This window comes from Anoplolepis gracilipes, chromosome 4 (assembly GCF_047496725.1).
Source record: "Anoplolepis gracilipes chromosome 4, ASM4749672v1, whole genome shotgun sequence".
NCBI classification, from domain to species: domain Eukaryota; kingdom Metazoa; phylum Arthropoda; class Insecta; order Hymenoptera; family Formicidae; genus Anoplolepis; species Anoplolepis gracilipes.
In genome coordinates, this window is record NC_132973.1 from 9,017,389 (window position 1) to 9,043,386 (window position 25,998).

General features: G+C 27.8%; 2 protein-coding genes across 15 annotated transcripts in view; one reads left to right on the forward strand and one right to left on the reverse strand.

Annotated features, from left to right (window-relative positions):
• Positions 1-25,998, forward strand: part of LOC140665310 (basic phospholipase A2 homolog 1) — an 85,838-nt gene that overhangs the window by 48,339 nt on the left and 11,501 nt on the right. For 6 of the 13 annotated variants that reach the window (XM_072891259.1, XM_072891256.1, XM_072891257.1 and 3 more), the window contains exons 2-6: positions 100-276; positions 4,150-4,185; positions 4,310-4,562; positions 5,675-5,846; positions 5,960-6,007. The exons of 2 other annotated variants lie outside the window; for them this stretch is intronic. In XM_072891259.1, coding sequence (XP_072747360.1) covers positions 183-276; positions 4,150-4,185; positions 4,310-4,562; positions 5,675-5,846; positions 5,960-5,986 — 582 coding nt within the window. In that variant the 5' untranslated portion in view covers positions 100-182 and the 3' untranslated portion in view covers positions 5,987-6,007. Of the gene's footprint in view, positions 1-99; positions 277-4,149; positions 4,186-4,309; positions 4,563-5,674; positions 5,847-5,959; positions 6,008-18,398; positions 18,550-25,998 lie in introns of those variants that run through there. 5 more of the 13 variants (XM_072891262.1, XM_072891263.1, XM_072891251.1 and 2 more) reach the window with 4 other exon arrangements.
• Positions 6,662-18,241, reverse strand: LOC140665312 (neuropeptide CCHamide-2). 2 transcript variants are annotated; one of them, XM_072891266.1, is made up of 4 exons: positions 17,969-18,241; positions 10,040-10,093; positions 9,252-9,514; positions 6,662-8,062 (listed from the first exon to the last, which is right to left on the reverse strand). In XM_072891266.1, exons 1-4 carry the CDS (start codon positions 18,072-18,074, stop codon positions 8,009-8,011), a joined length of 477 nt encoding a protein of 158 aa, XP_072747367.1. In that variant the 5' UTR covers positions 18,075-18,241; the 3' UTR covers positions 6,662-8,008. The 2 variants fall into 2 exon arrangements, with proteins under 2 accessions (XP_072747367.1, XP_072747368.1); XM_072891267.1 differs by lacking the exon at positions 10,040-10,093.

Below are 25,998 nucleotides of genomic sequence, written 5' to 3' on the forward strand. Positions count from 1 at the left end.
ATTTTAGATGAGAAAAATTAGAAAAAATTTGTTTTATAATATTTATCTTTCTCATTCTTTCTTGTGAAAAAGATTAAATTTGGCTAAACCGACTTACAGGCGGCAAACAATCACAGGCTACACTTTCCAAACGTATCTGTTTGATCATTTACATAGTAAAGCACATCAACTGAGATTATCACATGGCATTGACTTTGAGAAAACCTCGCACTATGACAATCGTCGTGCTGACCTGTATCATCATGTTAATCTTCTGCTTCGCTGATTGCGCGGCTGGTAGGTACAATGACAGTTTCCGCCTAACTGTGCTTTTTTTTTTCTTCACATTTTTCTCGATCAATAGAAATTGTATAATCGAATATTAATATTTTTATAAACATAGTATTTATACATATATAATAATATACACATACAGCAAAATTCTATAATATTATGAAATGCATTCGACTATTAAACACAAAAATTTGTCGTAACACATTTATTTCTATTATCTTGAAGCATTATCAAATATTAAAAAATATTGCAAAATATTAAAAATTATTAATTGTGAGGAGCATAATGTAACTTTTTATCGAATTAACAAATTCTTATCTTTTTAGCATGTAAATATTAAAACTGGTATTCTTGAATTAATGAATAGTCAATAAATTAGTTTTCCCTCGAAAGCAAATTTTGGAATTCAAAATATTTCAGTAATCAAAAATTATATGAAGATTATTATTAAATAGATTTAATATATTTATTTTTGTATGTTTATGTACATACTCACGTTTATTGTTATACAACAATTTAATATAAATAGTCAAAATACAAAAATTGATCCGTAACCCTGAAATTAATTTGTAGTACAAATAATTTTTTCCAAAATTTCAATTTAATTAAAAGTCAATTGTAATAGTATATTTTATATATTTACGTATGAATTCAATTAGTATTTTATTTAAAAAAAAATATATATATCAATTATAATAGTAAATTCGAAATTGATCGAGGCAAAATATCAGTTTAGATAAATAGTCTTTTTGTAGTACAAATAATTCTTTTCAAAATTTTAGTTTAATCAAAAGTCAAGTAAATTGTAATAGTATATTTTATATATTTACATATGAATTCAATTAGTATTTTATTTGAAAAAAATATATGTATGTATCAATTAGTAAATTCGAAATTGATCGAGGCAAAATATCAGTTTAGATAAATAGTCCTTTTTTAGGTGATACACATATTTATAAAACTGCGATTAAGGTAAATATAAATCTTACATTACGCGGTTGCATCTTATTATTCTTTAATCATGGTTCCATTTTCATGACATCTAATTTTAACGTAAGTAGAAAGTTGAATCTTTATTGGACGATTTGCGTCAGTAAGAACATTTCTAAACAGGAAAATGTTTATTACAATTTATCTGTGCCTTGGGTGGAAAATAATTATTCTAGACAATGCAATATCTGTAAACTATTCCCGGATATGGCTATTAATTTGGAATGAAAAGGATATAAAGTTTATTATAGTGTTTGGAACACTAAGTGGATTATCATGAGGAAAGCTGTAATATAATTTTGTTGCCATAAATTAATTGGAAACCACTGAAAATTGGATAAGTTTAATTGATATAAACTCGATATTTGCATACCAATAACTTGATATACTTTTTTACATTTATTTCCTTTGTTTAATTAAAAATTTAAACCATAAATTATGAAATAAATTTTCTTTTTAAGCAGAGTTTATACCATTTATGCTATATTGCATTAACATACTTATATTAATGTGTTGAATTATTAAAAGTTTAATGAAAATTTCTCGAATTGAATGCATAAATTTGCGATGATATTTACATTACGATAAAATTCTTATGAATCCTTTAAGAAGTACATTTTCACCGTCTCTTTACGCGAAAGAAGAAGTCAATCAAATTGGATAAAAACTTATATGTTCTACTTATACTATAAAAATTAAATAGCTGTTACTTTATTTTAAAAAACGCTAAAAAGATATTAAATATTATTTGGATATTTACGACAAAATAATAAAGATGTAAGTCGTAAGTAACGTAAGTAAAAAAAATTTTTTGTGAAAGAGTTCGCGCTTTTACATATAATAACAAAATAAAATTAGAGAATTTTACAATAAATGTCTCAAAAGGGAATAAAAAATTAAAAGCGGAAAGATTAATATATTACATATATTAGAATATATAACCATATACATACAGTATTCTCATAATTATCGACTTTTCTTTCGATGGCGAATCTATTAAACAATACGAAATAGGTTTGCTTTGCTCTCTTTGACAATTCTTTTAAAATAATATTATTTGTGATTTTTATTTTATGTTATATATATATATATATATATATAAACTTCTAATTTTTATCCTTTTACTTGCGGTATAGATATTTTTTTTTATTTTTTCGACAAACAAAATGGAAATATATTGCAGTTGCTATTTACATTCTGCGCTGTTTTTTTTTATTATTTTCATATTAATTAGCATAAATTAAAGTGTTATAAAGTAACGTAGAACCAAAAACTAAGTAACTGATTATTTTAAATATTTGTTTTATATGTCTCGATCCTTGCAAGACATACAAATAACTTTTTTATTTAGTTTCCACAGTTTCCATAGTTTTTCTTATGATACTTACGAAAACTTATGAAATAGTAAAGAAGAGAGGAAAAGTTCATTGTATACTATGTTTATTATATTTCTTATAAAAAAAATGTACACGATTATGTTTTAAGAAAAGAGGAAAAATTTAGAATTACAAATTCCGAATATATATGTGCGAAGGATTGAAATTTCATCCAAATTATTCCAAAGTAAGAATCTGAACCCCTATCTGTTATATTATCATAGCCCTTTGCCAGACGCCTTTTTAATGATCATCACGATCCTTTGTGTGAATAAGATGGGCGTGAGTCATCACGGTTCGGATCAAGTCGGTAAAGACAAATGTAATATCTAAATTGCATTGATTCCAACAAAAACCAGAGTAACCTTTGAGAATGAAAATCGCATAGACACCCAGAGTCCCCTGACATATTATATATATGTTACGCACAAAGACGACAAATCGGATATGCGCGATCCGATGGATAAAAGTGAATTTTTCTTATATCCCGCATTTTACACGTGAACGGAAAAGAAATACATTGGGAAAACAGAAGCGCAAAAGCAGAATCTACTGGATATCGTTTTTACATTTTGCTCTACACGTGAAACGTAAATAAATATTTTTGTTTTCGTTTCCATTTGCACCTTTCGAAGTGAGCATCCTTTTAATCCGATTATTGCAGAGTTTCAATTACTTCTTACTTACTCGAAAAGAGGTTTATTGAATTTCTAGCGAATTGTTATTTCCAATCTATATTTTACAAATGGAATTGGTGTAGACGCAGGCTATATTGAAATATCCTGATCGATACATAATATTTACATTGTATACTTACTTAAATTATATGAATTACTTTAATTTCATATTGTTCGTATCTATGATTCTTGATGTTAAGAATTCTTTTTTAAATCTTAGATTCTTTGCGTATTATTTCTCGGAATAAGTAATAGAATTTGATGTCTAGAGTATGACGCTGGACGAAATCGTAATAAAGAAATAATGGAAAGCCAATTTTACGGGATGTTATTTGCCCTAGTATTCATTGCATACAAGGAATGTCGAGACGAGCTTTTCCATAAGCGTTTATAAGCGGTTCACAAGATCGTTCCTCTAACGTGGAACATCGTCTAGGAAATATAATAGCGTGATAAGCGTCCTCAAATAAATTTGTATTACATTCCTTTGCAATGCACACTAAACACGGTTTCTGTTTTATCCACAGCTGAGTGTTAGACGCAGCTGGACGTGGTATAATATTATTTTTACAACTTTGAATCTTCTCATGCATCATCTTATTACAACATATTGTGATTTGAAATTAAATTTTCGATATAACTTATCTAATAACTTTATACGCACACACACGTACATTTACACAAATTAATGTTTATGAAATATTTCTCTCTTTCATTTATCTCTCTACTCATTCGCCGATTATGTGATGAGACATGCAAATATTAATAACATTTGGAAACAGTTTGGAAATTGTATATTATTCAATATTGTAACATATAAATATTTTATCCAGGATCCTGTCTAAGTTACGGACATTCTTGTTGGGGAGGTACGTAATGTGATATTAATAATAATAATAACATATGTTTCTTTCTGTAAGAATAATATAATGTCTGCATCGATATGTATATATCTACTTTTAATTAGTTTGCACTGTATAAAAAAAATTTTAGCGCACGGGAAGCGCAACGATGCATCTACCATGCGCATTCTGGCAGCTAAGACTTTGAGAGGAACTCCGCAAAACAACATCGCGCGTTCTTCCAAAGCACAGTGGATTCTATCCCGTTTGATTGCCGGACAACCCGTATTACCGTTGACGGATAAATATCCTGTTAGATGGAACGGCTTCCCTAACGATAAAACATTTATTCCATCAAAATGGGACACGGCACCACTGAATGATGATAGTACTATATCAGTCAGGTGAATTTTTTTGTGAGGAATAAGATAAGGAGCATCAAGCAAACACAAGATTTTTTTTGGCAATTTCTTTACGAGAAATATACAACATTTTTCGTAATTATTTTTATCAAAAAATACTATTGATGTTTCACTTATAAAGTCTTTCGGTATTTAATTTATCTGTAAACTTTCAATTGGCGATTTCTTGTGTCTCTTATATGTTATTTTTAATATATGTATATATGATATACGTGAAACAGAACATTAGAATACTCTTTTAATTTTAACGTTAAATTTCATATAAAGATTAGTTGAGATAAAACGTCATAAAAATGTCATAATACGTATCTTGTTTTATATATCAGCAAAGTTTCATCCAAATTGATCCAAATTAAATCGAGATTAACGAATTTTCCTTCTTAGAATTAAATAATTATAGTTATGGTAGATAAACTTTTTTTTGTCACGCAAAAAAGAAAATAATATATTAATTATATAATTATATAAGAATTAGATTCCTCTTTTGACTGCAACATATAAATACAAGGAACACAGGAAACTGCGCTGAAGGAATATAAACTGCGATTGAATAAATATTGAACTAAATATTTAAAAGATAGTCTACTACTGAAGGAATAATGACAAAGTTATGTAGAATTATAAGGAACTAAGTACATTTTGCAATTAACGAAGAGAAAGTAGTTTTACAGGTTAGATTAGGTTTTTAAACTTTAAAGAATCTCGTTACAAGTTCTATACTTTGTATTATGAATCATTAGACTTATGGTTAAATTTTCCAATATTTTAATTAAAAAAGACATTGTCAAGATAATCAGTGGATATATAATAGTTTAATAGTTTATATATAATATTAAATAATTTGATATTACATTAATATATTTAACTTTCCGTAATTGTATTTGTATTTATTACACGTATAAAATTTTCTATTCAAAAAGATTTTTTTTTTTCCAATTAAGTTAAATATTTACACTCTGAAAAATAATTTAAATCTTAGGTAATGTCACATACATTACAAAAACAACACTAATTTTTAATTCTATTAATATATTAATAGATAGTTTTATTAATATACATATTTATAAGAAATTAACATAACAATCAATTTGCAGAGTTCCAATTAACAACGAAAACGAAAAAAATAAACGGAAGATTAGTAACACACAAGATACAATGCTTAATATGAACGAAAAACTTGAAAACATTCCAGAAATCTTGCTAGTTTCTGATGAGTACGATAAGCCTATTAATAATCCTCAAAAGTTAGACATATTCAAATTGCTGGTATGTCTTGTATTTTTATTAACGATTATTGCATTTTATAATCAATGGTTTTTTAAGCATCTAACCTTAAATAATAAATAACACCATTTAACGTTTGTTGCGTTTGTTTTCAGAATGAGGAGACTGGAAATATGAAATAAATGAAATGTAAAAGACTGCAGGTATAGTGACGAAAAAGAATTTTCAGAAAAAAACATCTTAAAAACAATCAAAGTAATAACAATTGTCTGTAAAACATATGCATATGGTTTTTTATTAAATTCCTATTTGATTTAATGTACTTGGATTAAAAAAAATAATTTTTATTTAGAAGACTATATACTCTTTCGTAGTAACACTATTGACGATAGCATTTCTATTAATCATGATGTAATTATATAAAATATTCAATGATAGCAATTTCGATTTGATTACTACAACTTTCTATTTCAACTAGTGATATTGTATATGTATATCTATTACTATGTAGAGGGTTTTCATTATCTGTGAAACTGAAAGAGCTTTCTACCTTCTTCTTACTCTGTAAAATTTGTCGAATAAATCTGAAACCCTGATTTTATATTAATTTATATGAAAGTCAATTATTAAATTAAAAAAAAAAACATGTCAGTAAAAAATGAAATAAAAGTATATATGTATATATCAAGCGACACGATGCCAAGGCAAAAAAAAAATATATATATTTATATTGTGTATATATATATATATATATATATATATATATATATATATACATAATATTTAAAAAATATATATATAACACAGTCTCAAATATTTAACTCACAATCAGTCTTGAAAGACTCAGTGTTTGCCAATATTTACTTCATTTATTTCTTTTTACATATTAAATCAGAGTTTATAAATTAGAGCGATTAATCAATTTAAATAATTATTACATTAAATAATTAATAATTAAGTCGAATATTAAGAGGAAGGTACAAAAAATTAATTGAACTATTATTTCATTTCGCGTAAGCTATAAAGAAAAAATACACATAAATATATGTATCAGTATAACTTCAAGACATAATTTCTTACTGTATAATTATATTAGGGATCTAAAAATAATAAATAATATCTATTAGTTGTGCAGTTCAATAACTTGATTAATTTTACGGACATTTATTTCGCAAAAATAAGTCATATTATCACCAACTGTGCGATAAATGTTTATAATGTTTACATACGATAAATTTTCATAGTTTATCGTCCGATTACAATATATTATCAATTTTCTGACAGCAGACAATAAAATTGAGAATAATTTATTATGACAATGAGTGAATATTATCGACACGGTTCACACAGCTTTTCGTGTTTATCTGCCGAGAATAATATCATCGTGAAATATAGCATCTCTCCAGAAGATGCAATTTGACAGAAACTATAACTTTATCTGTGTTTTAATCAAACAGAGTTCATAGGATAACGATCTAATATATAAAAGCAGTTTAGGTACGCAGTCTACGCGTACAAAATATTTAAATTAACCCTTATTCCGTATTGTTGTTTTTGGCACCTTCTACCTATACAGGTGGATCAGAGTATTTTCAACAAGTTTATTAATATGTAAAAGTGTTTTAAAAAATCTGAAAAAAATTTATATAAATTTTTAATTCTTCTAAATAAAGACTGAAATAATAAGTTTGAAAAATAATTTGCTTAAATATTATTTTATGATTATTCATTTTCGAGAATTGACGTTGTTAGAAAAATCACGGACAAAAATAACCCACCAATGCAGAATAAGGGTTAATATTACAAAATACAGAATATATTTAACATTAAAAGAAATTTTAAGTACATTTAAATACATTTAAAAGAAATCTGTATGTATATTATTATAAATTATATATCTTATAATCTAATAATTTAAATATTTAGATGATATTAGAAAGAGTTAATGAGACAACAGTTTTAAAACCTATTTTTTCCTTAGTTTTCTATAATGATTTATAAATAATATGTAAATAACATTATGGAAAACGCATCATATTATTGTATTACAAATATACAAAATAATAGTATGAAACAATAATCAAATTTAAGCATATCATAATTAAATAATTTAAATAACATAATCAATTTTTTTAAATATATATGCGCGATACGAAATTGCTTAATCTTGACGTACGTATAGGTAGCTCATCTGTACACTCCTTTTATTTATTAGTAATATCTGTATCTGTGCGATGCGGACGACGATGAGATGCTATCTGAAAAACGTAATATGCACATATTATAAGATATTTTTATCCTCATTATTTCTAATTACTTCCTAAATATTAATGAATTTAAATATTTTTAATTATTTTAAATTATTCTTCTTTAATTGTATGCTTCATAATAGTTATACAGCGCAAGATATATAATATAAATATATACATCAGGTTGTTACAAAAATAATTGCAATTTTTGATTTTCCAATTTAATGCAAATGTCGAATGGTCAACATTTAATTCTGCTATCTCTCGTTTTCCGTGAGTCCGTTTCCATAATGGTCCTCAATTAGTTGTCGCCAATCGCAAAAGAACGTCCGCGACCCTCTTCATCTTTATGGCTCTTGTTAATTAAAAAATTTTTTGAATCAATGTTGGGCTGTACGTTTGTTGACGGTTCTCTGGTCAAATGCTTGGTGATATTGCGAACCGTTTTTATTTTGGACTCATACAATAAAATCTTTCAAATTTGCTTTTTTCCATTTTTTAAATAAACAAGAATAAACAGGGAAAACACGACTATTAGCTAACATAAATCAGTTTGACATTCGCGCTTTAAAATGTGTGTTACATGGACATAATTAAATAAAAATTATTTTTATATTTATCCAAAATAAGTAAAAAGCAAAATAAAAAATGCAATTTATTTTTGCATATATATATTTTATTATACAAGGTGTCGATAATTCGTAAAAAATCTCTCGTGTACAGGTAGAACGGATCAAACTGAGCAAAAAAGTTCTATATCATTTTGCGCTTTTCGTAATAATTATTGAGAAATTAATTTAAAAATATCGACCAATTCGTGTAAGTATTTGCATGTGGCGAGAAAAGTCAACCCGCTGTCACGCGGTTTCTAGTCGCACGCATAGAAACCGTGTAACAGCGAGCTGTCTTTTCGCAGAGCGCTAATATATTGACGCGAATTGATCGATATTTTTTAATTAATTTCTCAATAATGGTTGCGAAAACTGCAAAATGGTAAAGGACTTTTTTGCTCAGTTTGATCCGCTCTATCTGTACACGAGAGATTTTTTTACAGGGTGTCCGATTATCGGACACCCTGTATATGAAATATTGTTGGTAATGCAAAAGTTTTATCTCTTTATTTTTATTGTTGGAGAATCTTTTATTGTATATTCGATGTATGTTCTTACCATTTATGTTTTTATCAAAACATACGTACCCATTGATTAACTAAAGATGATAGAGGATAAGGGTCGAATTGTTGAGTATCTTTACGAGTCCGTATGAAAGGTAACGACTTGTCCGGACGTTCCCGGAATTCATCGTTCGGAAGAACGTAGAATAATTCATCATTTGGCGATGGTACTTCAGATTCTTGAAACTTCTGGCTAATACTTTCCTGCAGTGTATTGCGTCGCATAGTCGAATCGAATCTTTTTCCATGGCCGCCGAAGCAGGAATGCCCAAATGACGCACAGCCACCTGAGGCATGTTATAATTATTGATAGTAATTACATGAGTAATTTATGGTATAAAGGCAATCGATATGATTTTGATTACAAAGAAAGATAATAATATGAAATGCGATATTGATGATATATATATATATATATATATATATATATATATATATATATCTATATAATAAACTATATAATATATTATGTAGACATTCGCACCCACAAAAATATTTTTGTCTATTTACATCTAATTCCATTTCATCATTTGATGCAACCAAACGATATGTATTATGTTTGAAATTATTTATTATTTTTTTAGATTCTTACTCGCTACTTTTATATATTGATACTAAAATTTTCAGAAAAAATTTTTGTAATAAAAAATGTGCAATAAGTTATTCATTGAAAGTCATTGTAGAGAATAAGTTTTAATATTAAAGCGAAAAGTGAAGAGACATATACATAGAGACTTAAAAATATTTGCAATTTCTCAAAGAAGTCCACTGTACAGTTTTCTTGGCGTACCGTGGTCTTTTCGAAATCATACCTTTGCGAACGTAGTTATTAGTACTCCTCCGGCCAGTATTTCTTTCTTCTCGCGCTGCGAAAGGAATCAATATTTAAAAAAAAAAAACAATTTCCAAAATTTCGAAATTTTCTTAAGTCCCTATGTATAATTTCTTATGGAAAAATAAAAAGTATCTAATTTTAATAAATTTTGTAAAATATCAGATAGTTGAATCAGAGAAGAGAGGCCAAAATATTATATAAAATGTTATATAAAATAGATAATGAATGAATCTTATCATAAATATTTTGTAAAGCAAGATTTATTTTTATACGATAAAACATTTAAAATATTACGAAATTTATCAAGAAATATTTCACACCAACCAGATATGCTCGTAAAAAATGCTACTGTGTATGTTTTCTTTAGCAAGATTGCTTTTTGAAAAATAAATAGCTATATCTTCTCTTTGTTGATACCACAAATTTCCTTCATGATCTGCTGTAGATCTTAACCGCTCAGAATATACGTGTACATACATCAATATTATATAAACAAAATGTATAAACTCAAATGTTTCTATTTAATAAATATTGTGGCATTTATAATAGCCGCGTTAGAAAATTAAAATATATTCTGATTGATTTTTCGTGTTGAAAAGAAATAAATTTTATAAGTAATTCCTCTTTTACAGCAAGCATACTTATTTAAAATTAAAACACGGTCTAAAAAATGTGGCTTATTTCGTATAATAAATATTAATATATTTTCGAAATCGAAGAGTTTTATTTTTCTTAAAAATCAACTTATAGTTATAAAATACAACTCATTATTTTTGGATTATATTTTTTGAAATCATTTTAATGAGTGAATATCATGCAGTTGCGTATTCATTTTAGTATCAATTAGAGAAAAAATCTAACACGCAACCATCTCACAGTTTTAAGCTGTTTACTTTAGGCCTTATTCCTAAAGTAAACAGCTTAAAACTGTGGGATGGTTGCGTGTTAGATTTTTTCTCTAATTGATACTAAAATGAATACGCAACTGCATGATATTCACTCATTAAAACGATTTCAAAAAATATCGATAATCCAAAAATAATGAGTTGTATTTTATAACCATAAGTTCTCTCTTTGAAGTTTTTTTCAATTATAAAAAATACAAATGTGTAGTAGTATTTTACATATTTATATAAAGTTGATTTCTAAGAAAAATGAAACTCTTCGATTTCGAAAATATATTAATATTTATTATACGAAATAAGCCACATTTTTTAGCCCGTGTTTTAATTTTAAATAAGTACTTGCTGTAAAAGAGAAATTACTTATGAAATTTATTTCTCTTCAACACGAGAAATCAATCAGAATATATTTTAATTTTCTAACGAGGCTATTATCTAGAAATAAATTCATTGAAATGCTTGTCACATAAACAGAGATTATACATTTTGAAAGAACACAATTTTTTTATTTTGAAAGGTATTTTTCCATGCAAAAGAAAATAATTTCATTTAAATCTAATTTAATATACAGAAAACAGTTTTGATTTTATATAAAACATTTTAAATCTGTTAAAAAATAAATACAAAAAATAATTTTTGATCTCATAATCAGATGCAAGCGACGACAACGCCAATAGTGCACTAATAACTGTGTTTATAAAGTACATGTAATATAACTTCTCTCTTTCTTTCTCTCTCATAGTAATTTTTATCTATGATTATAGGATAAAATATATGCATATGCCAGGAAAAATGTACTGTCAATATTTTATTTAGCACGTGCTTTTGGATATTAGCCTTGGCATGCTGCTTAGATTGAAACTTGTATTATTAAAATAATGTATAATATAAAAATTAATGAACATATAATATATTTTTACAAGCACGAAACTTTAAAATCTGAGCAATTAAGAGCCGAACGCGAAGGGTAATGCATTGATTTTGCAGAAAATAATTTTATGAAGGGTAAATAGAGGTTTATAAAATTCTCAAAAATAAGAATTTAAATAAGAATAGGTCTTAGTAAATACACCAAGAAAAATATGTGTCTTGTGCATTTATCAGTTTTGCAGAAAAATTATTTTCTACGAAATTAACGCACTACCATCCGCGTTCGGCTCTTAGTTGCTCAGATTTTAAAGTTTCGTGTTTATAACACGAGTGTTATTTTTCAAGCAATTTAATAATATATTTTTAAAATTTTCCGATCGATATATGCGTCTATACATTTACACATGTAGCTTGTACAGACAAAATTATTTTAGCTGACTTTGCATAAATTTGTCCATTAAACACGTGAATATTTAATTTAAATGTCGGACAAGTTTCTGGGCATGCGTGAGAAAAACCAACAAAACCGATAAATATATAATCCATAATACGTGCCGGAGCTGAAATTACTCGTGAACGTTAAAGGAACAACTTGCTCTCCGCACAGAGCTCACTCAATTACTACCTGAAACGAAGCTGATTAATCCACCATCGGTTTCGACCTTCCTTCTGCCGAACAATCTCGTTTACAACGTGTTCTACATTTCTAAGAACTTTACAACACTACGAGGAAACTCATTAAGCGCTCACATCTTTCTGCCATTTTTCGACATAAATATATGTCACACTTACGTTGCTCCCGATGATACAACTGCAACGTAATCGCACAAGTAATTCATTATCTACATTAAAGAGATAATACATTTGCGCCTATCAAGAAAAATATTCGTGCTCTCCGACCTTTTGAATAAATGTTCTTTTGCACTTTAGCCGCACACCTGGATCCATCATCGCTCACGAAAATGCACGTCACGGCTGAACAATTCGATCTGAGCAGCCGCTACATTTACAGTGAAATGGACTGGTGTATTACGTAATTCCATTCTATCTATCTAGTGTGAATCTACCAAAGTGCATTTCACCGTAACACCAATAGCGCACACGAATAAAAATGTCGATTTTGCGATTTTATAGATAGAATATCTATAAAATCGTAATTAACTCTTGTTTGCTACTATTTTGCACCGCCAACTATCTTCTAGCAATTTATATAACTTGTAATTTCTTACTTGGTATCTCAAGAATTTAATGCAGAAATATTTACTTTTTTACGCGGGATAATATAAGATACAAATCATATATTTAGAAATTTAGATTTTGGTTATATTGGTACAGTACATTTTTGTAAATCGAATAATTAAAACTCGTTCTTATACGTGTGTGCGTTGCTTCCACATATATTTTTCTTTCTTTATATTATTTGTTATTCTCTACCCCTGTCGCATTTATTTATATACATATCTCTATTTCATATATTTTAAGTATTATTACAAAATTTATCAGCATCTTATCATCAAGTTTCCTAACTCCTCTTGGATACATTTTGCAAAAACATTGTACGTATTATACAGATTGAATAAAATTTGGGAATTGTCAAAAAATTTTCTGTGCAATTCTTGTCGCATCACTTTGACGAACATTGTTAAAATTTAAATCGACTTTGCAGTGGTGGCAATAATTTTTTCCGCACTGGAAAAAAGTTTAATAATTATTACAAAAATATAATTATTGCAAAAAATGGGAAATTTTTTTTGCAAAGTGTCGAATCTTTCTTCAGTTCCTATACGCTGTCTACTCTCGCAACATATTATGCATTTATGATTTTCATTCAAATTACGAAGATTTTAATTGAAAATTTGCAAACTTTTGTGATAATGACTTTCCTCGCGTTACAGTTATTAAGAGATACAATATCGAATAAACACAATGTATCTTTATTTACATCATTCCATATTGCTTTGATGATTGTATACGATTGTGTATGATTGTGATTGTTATAGCAAACATTATATAATTTCTTGTATAGCCGTTGATTAATGCAGTTTGTTAGCTGCGTGAAACATGTTCCTTCAAAAAGAACATTTGTATGCAGAAGTTGTTTCAGGTAAATAAATATGAAAATATATTTATCTTTCAGTATTTTAACAAGTGTAATATTCATCCTTTTTTTTATTAAGAATGACTTTATTTTAAATGATTCGTAATTTGCAACAAAATTTGAAACTATAATTTCTTTTATAATTTTACATATCATGTATAATACAAAATACATTTGAAGAAATAACAGATACGTAAAATACATATCATAAGACACACATACATTAGAATATGCGGCACATAAAATTGTGAATAGATTTTTACTTTTATCGCGAATAATGAATCGTCGAAGTAGAATTTATAAGAAAGAAAAACCATAATATAGAAAAATATAAATATCAAAATAAACAAAAATTTGAAGAAAAAGAAAGCAAAGAAAAATTAAATTGGCGTTAATAAAGTTCTATCTTTCCTTCTTTAGAACCTCGTTGCTCTTCGATGTAGATAGAAATGATGTTACAGCTATGAGTAATCTAATAACAGCCATTGAGTTAAATACTAATTTTTGCTTTTTTTTACTTTAAGTGTTTTAACTGATGTCGATTATGTCGATGTCGACTATTTAAAAGTAGACACGCGGAATAATATATTTGTCAAATTCATTTTAATATTCTTGTACACGGAATAGTTATTAAAGGATAAATGTATACATTTTAGTATTGATATTGAAAATTAAACGTATCCAACTCAAAACTGATTATTGTAACAAATATAAATAAGTAAAGGGTTGATATTTAAAATTAGAAACATAAATTAGAAACAATAGTTATATTAAAAGTTGCTAGGTGCACAATTATTAATAGTGTATGCAATATTTGCCTATTATACACAATTAATTGCCTATTATACACACCTAATTGAACTGTTTTATTAAGTGCTAACTGCATTGCAATTTTCTGCATCAACTTTTAATACTGCGTAACGTAGTCGATTAAGTTGCTAATTTTTTAATATAGATTCAGAATATCAAAACTATATAAAGTTTGATTTATATATATTATAATATTTATATATTATATATATATAATTTATATATATTATATATATTATAATCTACATATTATATTATACTGTATAGTAGCTACATATTATATTGTACGATACATTAACAATATTATGATGCTACATTACAATCACAATTTAAAATTTCTGGATGCATACACAAAGTGTTTCGTTTTTATCATTGAGTTTATAGAAAAAAAGTAAAGCAAAAAAAATTTTCTGATACACATATATTATATCTTTAATAGAAATATTAAATGCTAATAATTTTACAATAGAAAAATTATGGAAAAACTAATACTTAACATTTTATTTACAAGAGTCAGAGATTAATATAATTAATTGATATTATTTGAAAAAATTATGCAGTATTAAAGTGGATCAAAATTAATTGACATTCGATTTCTACATCGATTGTCATACATAGTTTCGCGTCCTCAATATCTGTCCACAAATCCTACGCTTGTACTATTCCTAGCTCGTGTAAGGAACGATAATTGTGTCACGGAAACATGAGCAAACAGTCAATGCTATTATAACATTTCGTAGCCGCGAGAGTTAACGGATTTGACATTACAATAGAGCAGCGATAATTCTCTTTTACACGAGTTTTGCGTAGAATAGCAGAACTTCCCAACAGAGCATCGCGCAGAAATAATCTATCGTTTGCTTCGCGGAGACCCAAATAGAAGTTGAGAAAGGATGCATGCAGTTATCAAATCTACGATGTACTGTCTGAATTTTATATCGTGCATTGTTGAGGCTCATACTTTCCAAAACGGAAATGAAATCATTGATGTTACAAATTTAATAACGCCCGTAGTTATACGTAACATATTATACATTTCGCTTACGTGTAATATCTAGTTTGTCACACACATAAAATGCGATTAATTTTAAATGATTGAATTTAAATTGAAAAATGATTTTCTGAAATTGATACTTATTCGTATGTTGTTTATTCGAACCAAATTCATATATTGCTTTGGCAAAAAGTAACGATTTCCATTTTCTTTAATTTTGTAAAATCACTTTTTTTTTTTAAATATATAAATAATTCAAACAGACGTGTCAAAGATTAACGATATAAAAATTTATACGCGCATACATCTAGTTAAATAAAAAGATTGCTTTCTCCAATTTGTTGATTATTAAATGAATGTTTTATAACAAAGAAATATAAATAAAATTATATCAAACAATTAATTCATATATCTCTCGATTTTTCAAATTATTTCCATTAACGTCGCTTTTTATCTTAAATGAATTACTGGAAAAAATTTCCATTACTTATATTGCGCGATACATTGAAATTCTTCATATTTCGTGCGACGCGTTAACATATGTAGCGTAATTGTGACAGAAAAAAGGACTGACATACCATATTTCCTGAAAAATTACATTTTCAATGCTTGTAAGTTTCCCCGCATGAATCCATTTCGATGATTTGGCTTTACGAAAAGTGGAAACGATCAGTCCAACGTCATACCGACGAAACAATTCGGCATGACGACAAGCGAAATACCTATCAAAGCGTTGTTCAAATTATAACTTTTACGAAGGCACAAAACTGAAAAAATAGAACCGTCTGTAAACAAGCAGAATAAACATCATACTTTTTTGACATTTTTGACGTATTTGCATTTTGACTTTTCAACGCGGAGGAGTAAATATGTAGGAGCGACACGCGAAAAGGCAAAAATTTTCGATCATATCGATAGCGTGTGCTCATGGTTATTTAATCGTTTAATGACAAAATACTTTTGCAACTAGGAGAATATTTTACTCTCTAACATGGTTATGCGTTATGTACATATGTCGTCTAACAAGTATTACGCAGTTACAATGTAAATTCTTTTTTATATGTAAATCATCAATTGTATATTGATAATAGCAAAAAGAAATAAAAAATTACATATTTACGAGTAAATTTAATTTATTTTAATATATACAAAAAACTGTACGTGAATTTTTCCCGATTATCAAATTGTTTATAACTTCTTTTTGATTGTTTTACATGAAAAATGTAATATTTGAATTAAACTTAATTGTACTTTGCATATAACTAATAGACAAAGAGTAATTTTAAAAACGTTTGTGCAGGATATTTTATTAAATAAAAAAGAATTTAGAAAATTGTTCGGTATTAGAATCACTTTTTGAAAAAATAGGAATAAGATATTAAAATTGATAATTAGATAAAATAATTCTAAAAAAAATTCTAGTGACGCTTTAGTTATCTCATTTCTTCGAGGTACTAAAAATGCTCAAACAACGTAGGATTATTTTCCTATGTAATATGTGTAAAGAGAAACTTACGGATTAACTAGCAAAAATGTTAATTAATAGATATAAGAAATTCAATATACGTTTAAAAGTTTTTAAGACTCTAAGTCAGCAAGTTGATAGCTCATAAGAGAATATATAAACGTATAGCATCATCTTATTTTGTTCTCAACTAATTTTAAAAGTTTAGTATATTTTTATGCTTCTGGTACACCTTAATTTTGTATAGAAGAAAGTTATAATATAAGAAAGTTAATTGAAAAAAAATGAATAAAGAATAAATTTTTTTTCATTTATTCCGTAATATGTAACAATACGATCTCATTCAATTTCATATTGATTAAAAAATCTATGAGTGAAGAAAAGAAACCGAAAAAATAAAAAAAAGACACCGAAACACCATATATATATGTATATCAACATTTTATATCGCGCTTACAGTCTTTGAAAACATTGAAGAGAATTAATTTTTTTTTTTACAATTTTATGATAAATTATTCGAACAAAGATAGCGACTATCTAACAGACTAAGGAATGATGTAAAATATATTTATAACTATATAATGATTTATTCACAAATTAGTATACAAATAATCAAATTCCGCAAAACAGCTCTCGTGCCGTTTATTTCGCAGACCACTTTAGAATGAAGTTTTCACTAAATTTTTGGACAGACTATTCCTCGTGTCATGTCTTAAATTCTAGAATGAAATGCATTAATGAGCAAACACAAATAAAGATATACTCACGTTTAGCGTGCGCCTTGTCGCTGACGGAAATCAAAACTACAAGCAGAACGATCAGGAGGTAGAGCGAGAAAACGGGACCGGAAGTCGCGCGAAGTTTGGTTCTCATCCTGTCGCGATGGTTGTCGACAACGTGCGTCGCTGTTGCAAGGATGATTTCCAAAAAAAGAAAACAGTTCACGCTTTTGCCTATTTGTAGTCGCGAATGTCACCGAAACGAGACAAGACAAGACAAGATAAGACAAGACGAAACGAGACGATGCTACCCCGTCGAGCAGGTGGTTGTGAATGAACGATGGCGGCGCGCGTTCCCTCTTTTACAGGAACGGAACCGGAGTGGCGCAGTCGAATATCGCCGATGTAGTGTATGCCGGGTATGCCGTCGGGATATTAATGGGTGGCGTTGATATCTTTCAGGTGATGATGGCAATGATGATGATGTATGTTATCACTGTGAACTTTGATGATGATCCCAACTACGGGGATCAACTATTCATGAGTCGAGACATAAGATTCATACATATTCATACATGTACCTGATGAAGGAGCACTTCAGGGCTCGATTTTTGAAAATCTCAAGTGAGGTATGTATAGTTAAGTTACACGATTCAACGCAAAAGAAGATCTTGGCATTTTCGCAATTTAATAGCATGTAGACACTGCATTCGTGTAACTAAAATTTTTCAGTTTCGTCTCGAGAGTTAACGTGTGTGCTATAATTAATTACGGAGTAGGCGAGAATTGTATCACCTCTCTTCGCAATTTCAGTAATCCCAACTTTTTTAAATGAACTTTTTAAATAAATAAATGAATTTTACTGAAATTTAAATATTCCTATTTTTTATGATAAAGAATTGGGTAATAGATATAAAAAAAATTGTTTAGATCCTTTGAAAATTTTTAAATATTTATTAATTTGTATAATTTAAAAATTTAATTATGAATAATAGCACTTATCTTTTCCCTGTGATTTATATTTTATATTATATATTTTTTGATATTATTTAGATGCAAAATATAATATTATAACTTTAAATTTAAATTAAATTAATTTTGCGTCATTTAATAATTTAATAATTTAATATTGATCATTGCATTACTCTAACTTATTCTGGAGCGAGTACAAAACGGTTCACTGGGTTATTCACTCATTCGAAAATATTATTAATTATTGAAGTGATTTTTATTAAGATTTTTATTACGATAATATAATTGAATAAAATTTCGGATGCACAGAGTAAAAATTCAGAAAAGTTATATGTTATTAATTTAAGTAATCCACAGGTAGCTTTATCAATGCGTATAATAGTAAATTTATTTTTTTAGATTATAAGATTATTTCTAAAAATATCACATTATTTCAATATGACCATACCGACATACCAACTCCCTAGATGAGAGAATATCCCAGATCTTGCTCAACCCAATGAAAACGAAGTAATTTGCTTTTATGGATTTAATGGAATAGTTAATCAAACTAAGTATCCATATATTTTATATTAATCTATAATCTTGTATAAAGATCAAAGTGTACTTTAGCTAGCGATATATTAAAATATTATGTTAATTATCTATTCAGGAATCATTATTTATTTTATATTAGCACATATATCAATGTATCTATAACATACTTTTAATATCTAACTCTGACATTGATTGACCTATTTATCATATTTTCTTATAATGACATAATGTGACCTTGAAATAAAACGTGTCTGACTTTATTTAGATACCATCCAATTTTGGAGAATGAACACTTTTTATCATGAGATAAAACTTCTTGAGATGTTCTTTCTTTTTTTTTTTAAGAAATTGACTAAATTCATTAATCATAATAACGTAATTAGTTTTGATAATCTTAATTGTATTTAATGTTTAAACACAAGTGAAATGCGTCGTGAATGTGATAACCAATCTTACTTATACGTTTTGTGTGGGTTGATGCTCATTATGCTTGAAGAGTGCGCTGATGGGATAATTTCATTGGAAAATTGTACATGTTTTCATGCTGAATTTCATTATTTGATATTTAATTATTCGATATGCATGTACAACAATATTCGTACAACGAGAGAGATCTTGACAATTGCTTAATTAATGATATCCGATAATTCCATGCCAATCGTGGTCATCCCTGTCATCTCGTGCTGGCAATCGAACGCAAATTTAACTGAAGGACGTGCAAATACTAGTAACTAAAATCAACTATCGCATTAATTTTATCGACATTATTGCATTTGATTATTAATTTTTAATCTACGTATAATTCGGGACTTCTAAGTTATAATAGCAGCAACTTATCTTACACAGTTTATGACAAAGTTATGACAAACTTATTTTATTTGTCAAAATAAAATGAAGCTGATGAATGCTTCAAAGTAAGTTTCAAAGTAATTTACTCCAGTTTCTCTTTCTCTCAATTTCGCAAAACGTAATTGCATTATGATTAAATCGAGAATAATTATTGTGATCAAAATTTTGACAATATAACTGATTAATTAATGAAATTTTATTAAACTGTCAGATACATCAATAATAACAAAAGTCATAAAAAAAATATATAATTGTCTGGCATTTTGCATCACTTGTAATGTAATAGGTATTTATTGTCTTTCCTGAAAACTTACATAATTTAGCGTTTGCTACATGTTGTAACTTAAAAAAAAAAATCTTTTTTAAAATAAAAATCTTTTTAAAATATGTTTCTAATATAGGTACGTATATGGTAAAGAATCGAATGAATTTAATACAAAATATAAGATATTTTAATTATCATCGTATATTTAATAACTTTGTATGCTATGTATGCTAGGTATACATGATTATGGAATGTTATTGCGTTACAAATTCAAAATGACGTACAATTGAAAAATATACATATGTTTTATGCGTTTCATATCATATTTCTCACACATGCACTCTCACAGATTAAGATTGATAATGAAACCTGATGGACTATCCCAAGCATTTTTCGACGTTACAAAATGTATAACTGTAATATTCCTCGAATTACAATGTCCTGGTTTTCAAGTTAGATTTTTCTCTTGTATTTCGCAATGAAAAATATTATACTATACGTACGAAGCATCGTTACTGTTATAAAATATCAACTCTCTTGCGTCCAGTACCCGTAATAATAATCAACAACATTAACATACCTGGTTTAGCGCACACATGATAGGGTGACGTTCCACGAAAATTATTACCGAAAATTATTATTGTATTTTCGATATTAACGTGGCATTCATTAATGCTTAATGCCGGAGATTAATACTTAGCGGTAGAGTTTAATTCATGAAGACTTCATCTGAATCGCTTTACTATTCTTCAACACAGTGAAGTTTCCCAAACTTAAAAAATCGTCTTCTTTCTTTCTTTCTGTATCCGGAGAAATTAAAGAGTTTCGAATCGCAATGACCTTTGAAATGTTTTGTGCAAAGTAATTTTTGTATAGAGAGTAAATCCATTGACGTCGACCTCGTTCTCTCGTTATCAAGCAAAGGAAAGTGATTACAATGAAAAACGGAAACGTTTTATAAGTGTTTTAAACCAAATTACATTCCATGGACGTGTTTAAATGAAATTGCAATTTCTTTGAGGCAGTAGAAAAGAAATTGGTTTTTTTATTTTTTTTTATCTTCTTTTTTTCGGTTTGTTAAAGTAAGAATCTTGACCCAGTTGCTTAGACTGCCAATTCGTGATACTAATCATATTTCTCGTAATCAGTTTATTATTATCGAAATACTTCTACGAAATATTAATATGCTACTAGGACGTCACCGAGGCAGCAAGATAGAAAATGTATAATTACTTATTTATACTGTGATTATATTGATTTATAGAGTAATATAATTTTAATTATATATATAAAAAAAGCGGATAATAAGCTTTCGTAAAAAGCACACTATACAATAAAAGAGAACAGCAACTTCAAATTAAAAAATTTAATTGTTTTTAGAATTATAAAATATTCTACATCTATACTATTTGAAATAGTAACGGGATTAAAATGACTAGCACAGTGACAGTTTTTAAAAAACAAATAATAACCAATCGTGAAAACGAGCTCGCGCTATAGTTGTAGCAAATTTCGCTTTGAGCAAATTAATGGGATATTTTTAGTGACAGTTTCTAAAAACAAGTAAACAACAATAAAATCGTGAAAGCAAAATTAATAGGCTTTTTTTTTAACACGAAACGATTATTACGAACAGAAAATAGGACAACTGCTACATCGTCGGAATAGTCTCGTCGATTCAGACTAACGAGCTCAATATATCCGTTGGATGAAAGATACTTAAACAATACAGGATAATATTGAACATTCGTACATTGTTACAGGCACTATAACAACTCACCGTCGCAAACTTACGGACACATTTTTTTCTAAATTCTAGAAGTCGAAACTTACTTGTTTTGAACTATTGATAAGAGAACTACAACCTTTCTTGTTGATTGTTCCATCGAAAATAAGAAACTTGCTGAAAATCTTATTTTTTTTTCATCTTTATATATATCTTATTTCTTTTTATTTATATTTAGTTTAATCCAACTAATGTTGGAGGAACCCACTTTTGTTATCGCGAAAAATCAAAGATGTATCTTTTACATCTTCATATCTGACACACATCTAATTAACGTAGATTTATTTTCGCCGCGCAAACTTTCATTGTAAATCCGACTCTTTCCGCATCGGTTTCGTCCTAAATATTCGTTCAAAAGGTACGTACATATAATTTTAATATTACATGCTAGAGCGCGATTCCGCATATCACAAGTTGCATGTGCAAAAACGCATGAAAAAAATAATTATAATTATAACAATAATAATAATATTTATGTGTGATGAATAAACGTGCGTTATTAAACAAAAGCTGCTTACCGATTGGACAAAACAAGTGACGAGAAAGTATTAAAGAGATTGAGAAATTCGATTTACTGTCACTGCATCGACGGTATCAGTTCGGAGATGTACGTAATGTCATTGTGACAATTATTCTGAAATAACATACACATTTGGTTTTTGCATCCGTTGTTTTCTTTTAATTCTCTTATTTACAGTTTTTGTTTTCTTTCAGTTATACACATATAAAATGCGTGACATTGATGTTAAACTTTTTCCCAACCACAATTTAATATATATTTTATTGTTAAATCAAAATGTCTACTAACGTATTCAATTTTATTTGTCAGCAATAAAAACAATTTATAAAAAAAAGTTTAATTGAAGTTAACGATTGAATAAAATTGCAACACTTGAATTGTTTTGTACAAAAAACGGTACTTTTAATATTTTTATCGATCGGTGTCGATAAATTCTCATGTAACGAGTATCGTTAATGAAACGTCATCTACAATACTCGGGCGTGATAATTACAACGCTCTAATTGTACAGTCAATACATCAAGTAATCATTTAATCCACATGATTGAATTTAAGACATTTTCAATGTAATATTATTCATATATAACTAAATAGTTCAATTTTATCTGTGAATTAGCACATTTTCATTTGAAAGAAAATAATCTTTACATTAAAATATAAAAAATTTATAAAATTGAAATATCTTATTTTTAAAGAACTGACATACGGGAAAATATAGTAAACATCTTACAATATAATTTATATTAAATATATGTAATTATATAAACATTGAAATTATATAAATGTGAAATTATATTAATATGAATTATATTAATATGAATATATTTATTATAATATAATTGTAAAACATATTAATATATAGAAGAAATCATAATATTTGTATTTAATAATATTACATACATATTATAGAAAGGATTATCGTAATTATTTAAATATTTGAAGCACAGACAAAAGCATAATTCATAATAAAGAAATATCGTAATGTTGGCATGTTCCAGCTTTTTAACAAATGTTGTAAAAAAGAATATATTTTTAATGTAATTTGTTCTATAAAACTTTCTCCGTATATGAAATTTATATAATAATGTATATATAGACACATTAATATTTTATCTATATCTTATAACAATTTTATAAATTTTCTCTTTTTTTTTTTATTAATTTAACTTTATCAAAAAATCTAAAAATTTCTACGAAAATGTAAAAGTTCTGTTCGCTTGATAGTATACCTACGTTCAAGTGTAAAATTAAAACAAAATACTCTAAGATTTAATAATAAAATTAATATGCCATGGCACGTAAAATCGGAAAGAAGAACAAATCAGCAAAAATGTTTTTTGTTAAGTTTTATAATTATTATGATTAATAAATGATTAAAAAATAAAAATATCGCAAAGCAGTTGTTTAAGATATATGATTTTATCAGATATACATTCTTGCATATATTTGCGGTCATATCATGAACTGAGATCAAATTAATTGCGACCGTGCAGTAATTTCGATAAAATTAACCTTGCTCTTTTTTGCGCTGCAAAACAAGATGTAAAAAGGCGCAATTTACATGTAAACGATCCGCTAAAGTAAATTACATGTCAGCTATATGGAAAACGAAGTTTACGACGTTAAAAGATTGATATAATATGACATAAAGTTGTTTCTAAGGACGAACTGCAAATGCGTTGCATCTACAAGAAATTATTATACTTTAGACTATATTACGAACATTCTTGTTTTACATATCCAGTAAGATATGAAATTAATTATGCGTTATTCTATTAATCTATCATTCTACAAACACGAGAGTGTACCTAACCTTTATGATGTATCTGCTATTTTCTATTTTCTTTATTTTCATTATTCAAACATGACTTTTCTTTGCTTTTCTCGAAGGAAACAAAATATATCTAACGCTTGAAGGTATTTTTAGAAATTATTCCATTGTTTTTTATCTCAACATTGGAGCCGTTCTATTTCTTTTTTTTTTTTTTATCTTATTAAATATACAAAAAAATATATAATTTTACCAAATTATTTTAAATATTGCGTGAAAATAAATGCATGATTAGGTATTTACATTATGTTTGCATTGTGTAAACAAACGAGACTCGGAAATATCCGTTGATGTTTCAAGTGTTTAATATTTTCCTTGGATACGATCACACATACGTGTGAATGGTGAGTAAGTATACTTGCGGCTGATTTTATTTACATGGGCACTTTCTTACACTATCGAACGATACATGCGTTGGTCAATTATCAGTTGCAGCTAGAAAAAAAAAAGATGCGATCGCTTAATTACAGCGAGATAAACCGTATTATCAATCTAAATTTATTTTCTTTTGCCTTTAATCTCCTACCGACAAACACACGCAAATTTGTGGAAACGGTCGGTTACGTCACCGACGCATAATTTTTAATTTAATAAATATCGCCGATTATTTGTTTATTAGCAAAACGCCGCGAGCAAATCCGCCCTTTTAATTAACATATTTTGCGTATATGTATGCATATATGATTTAAAATCAACTGATAAGTCGCGTTTGTTAATAGGAATGGAATCGATTTTCTCTGTGGTATTACATACTAAAAACCGATACAATCGACCACGCACGGTGTCAATCAAATCTGTGGCTTAGCGCTCAGCTAATCGCGAATAATCCATAATTGGGTCTCGTAGTTTGCTTATGACTGGCTATTTTTTCAATGAAAATTTTTTCCTGGCCTACAATAATCGTCTTGCGCACCCTTTTTACGGGCACATCTCCTCGTTGAAATGATAAGTAAGTTTACCGATTGGTAAGGTTCATTTTTCACGTGTTGAGCTCGTGATGCATGTCGCGCGAATTTTACGTACGAATGCATCGTCATCATCGAGATCGAGTCTCGTTTTAGCATGACAATGCTATTCTCCCGTTTTCTCTCCGAAATTCTCCCGGAATTCTGACGTGCCGTACGCGATCACGGTAGGATACGCCCGGTTGCGTAGATGGGTTACCTTTACATTATCATTGTTTTTATTTGTATACCAAAGTAGAGGATGCAGGAATATCCCTGGATACAGGCCGGGTGAAATTTCGATGAAATGCGTGCGTAAAAAGAAAATGCAAGTGAAACGGATCGAACGATTCCGTCGGCGAAATTAATCCGAT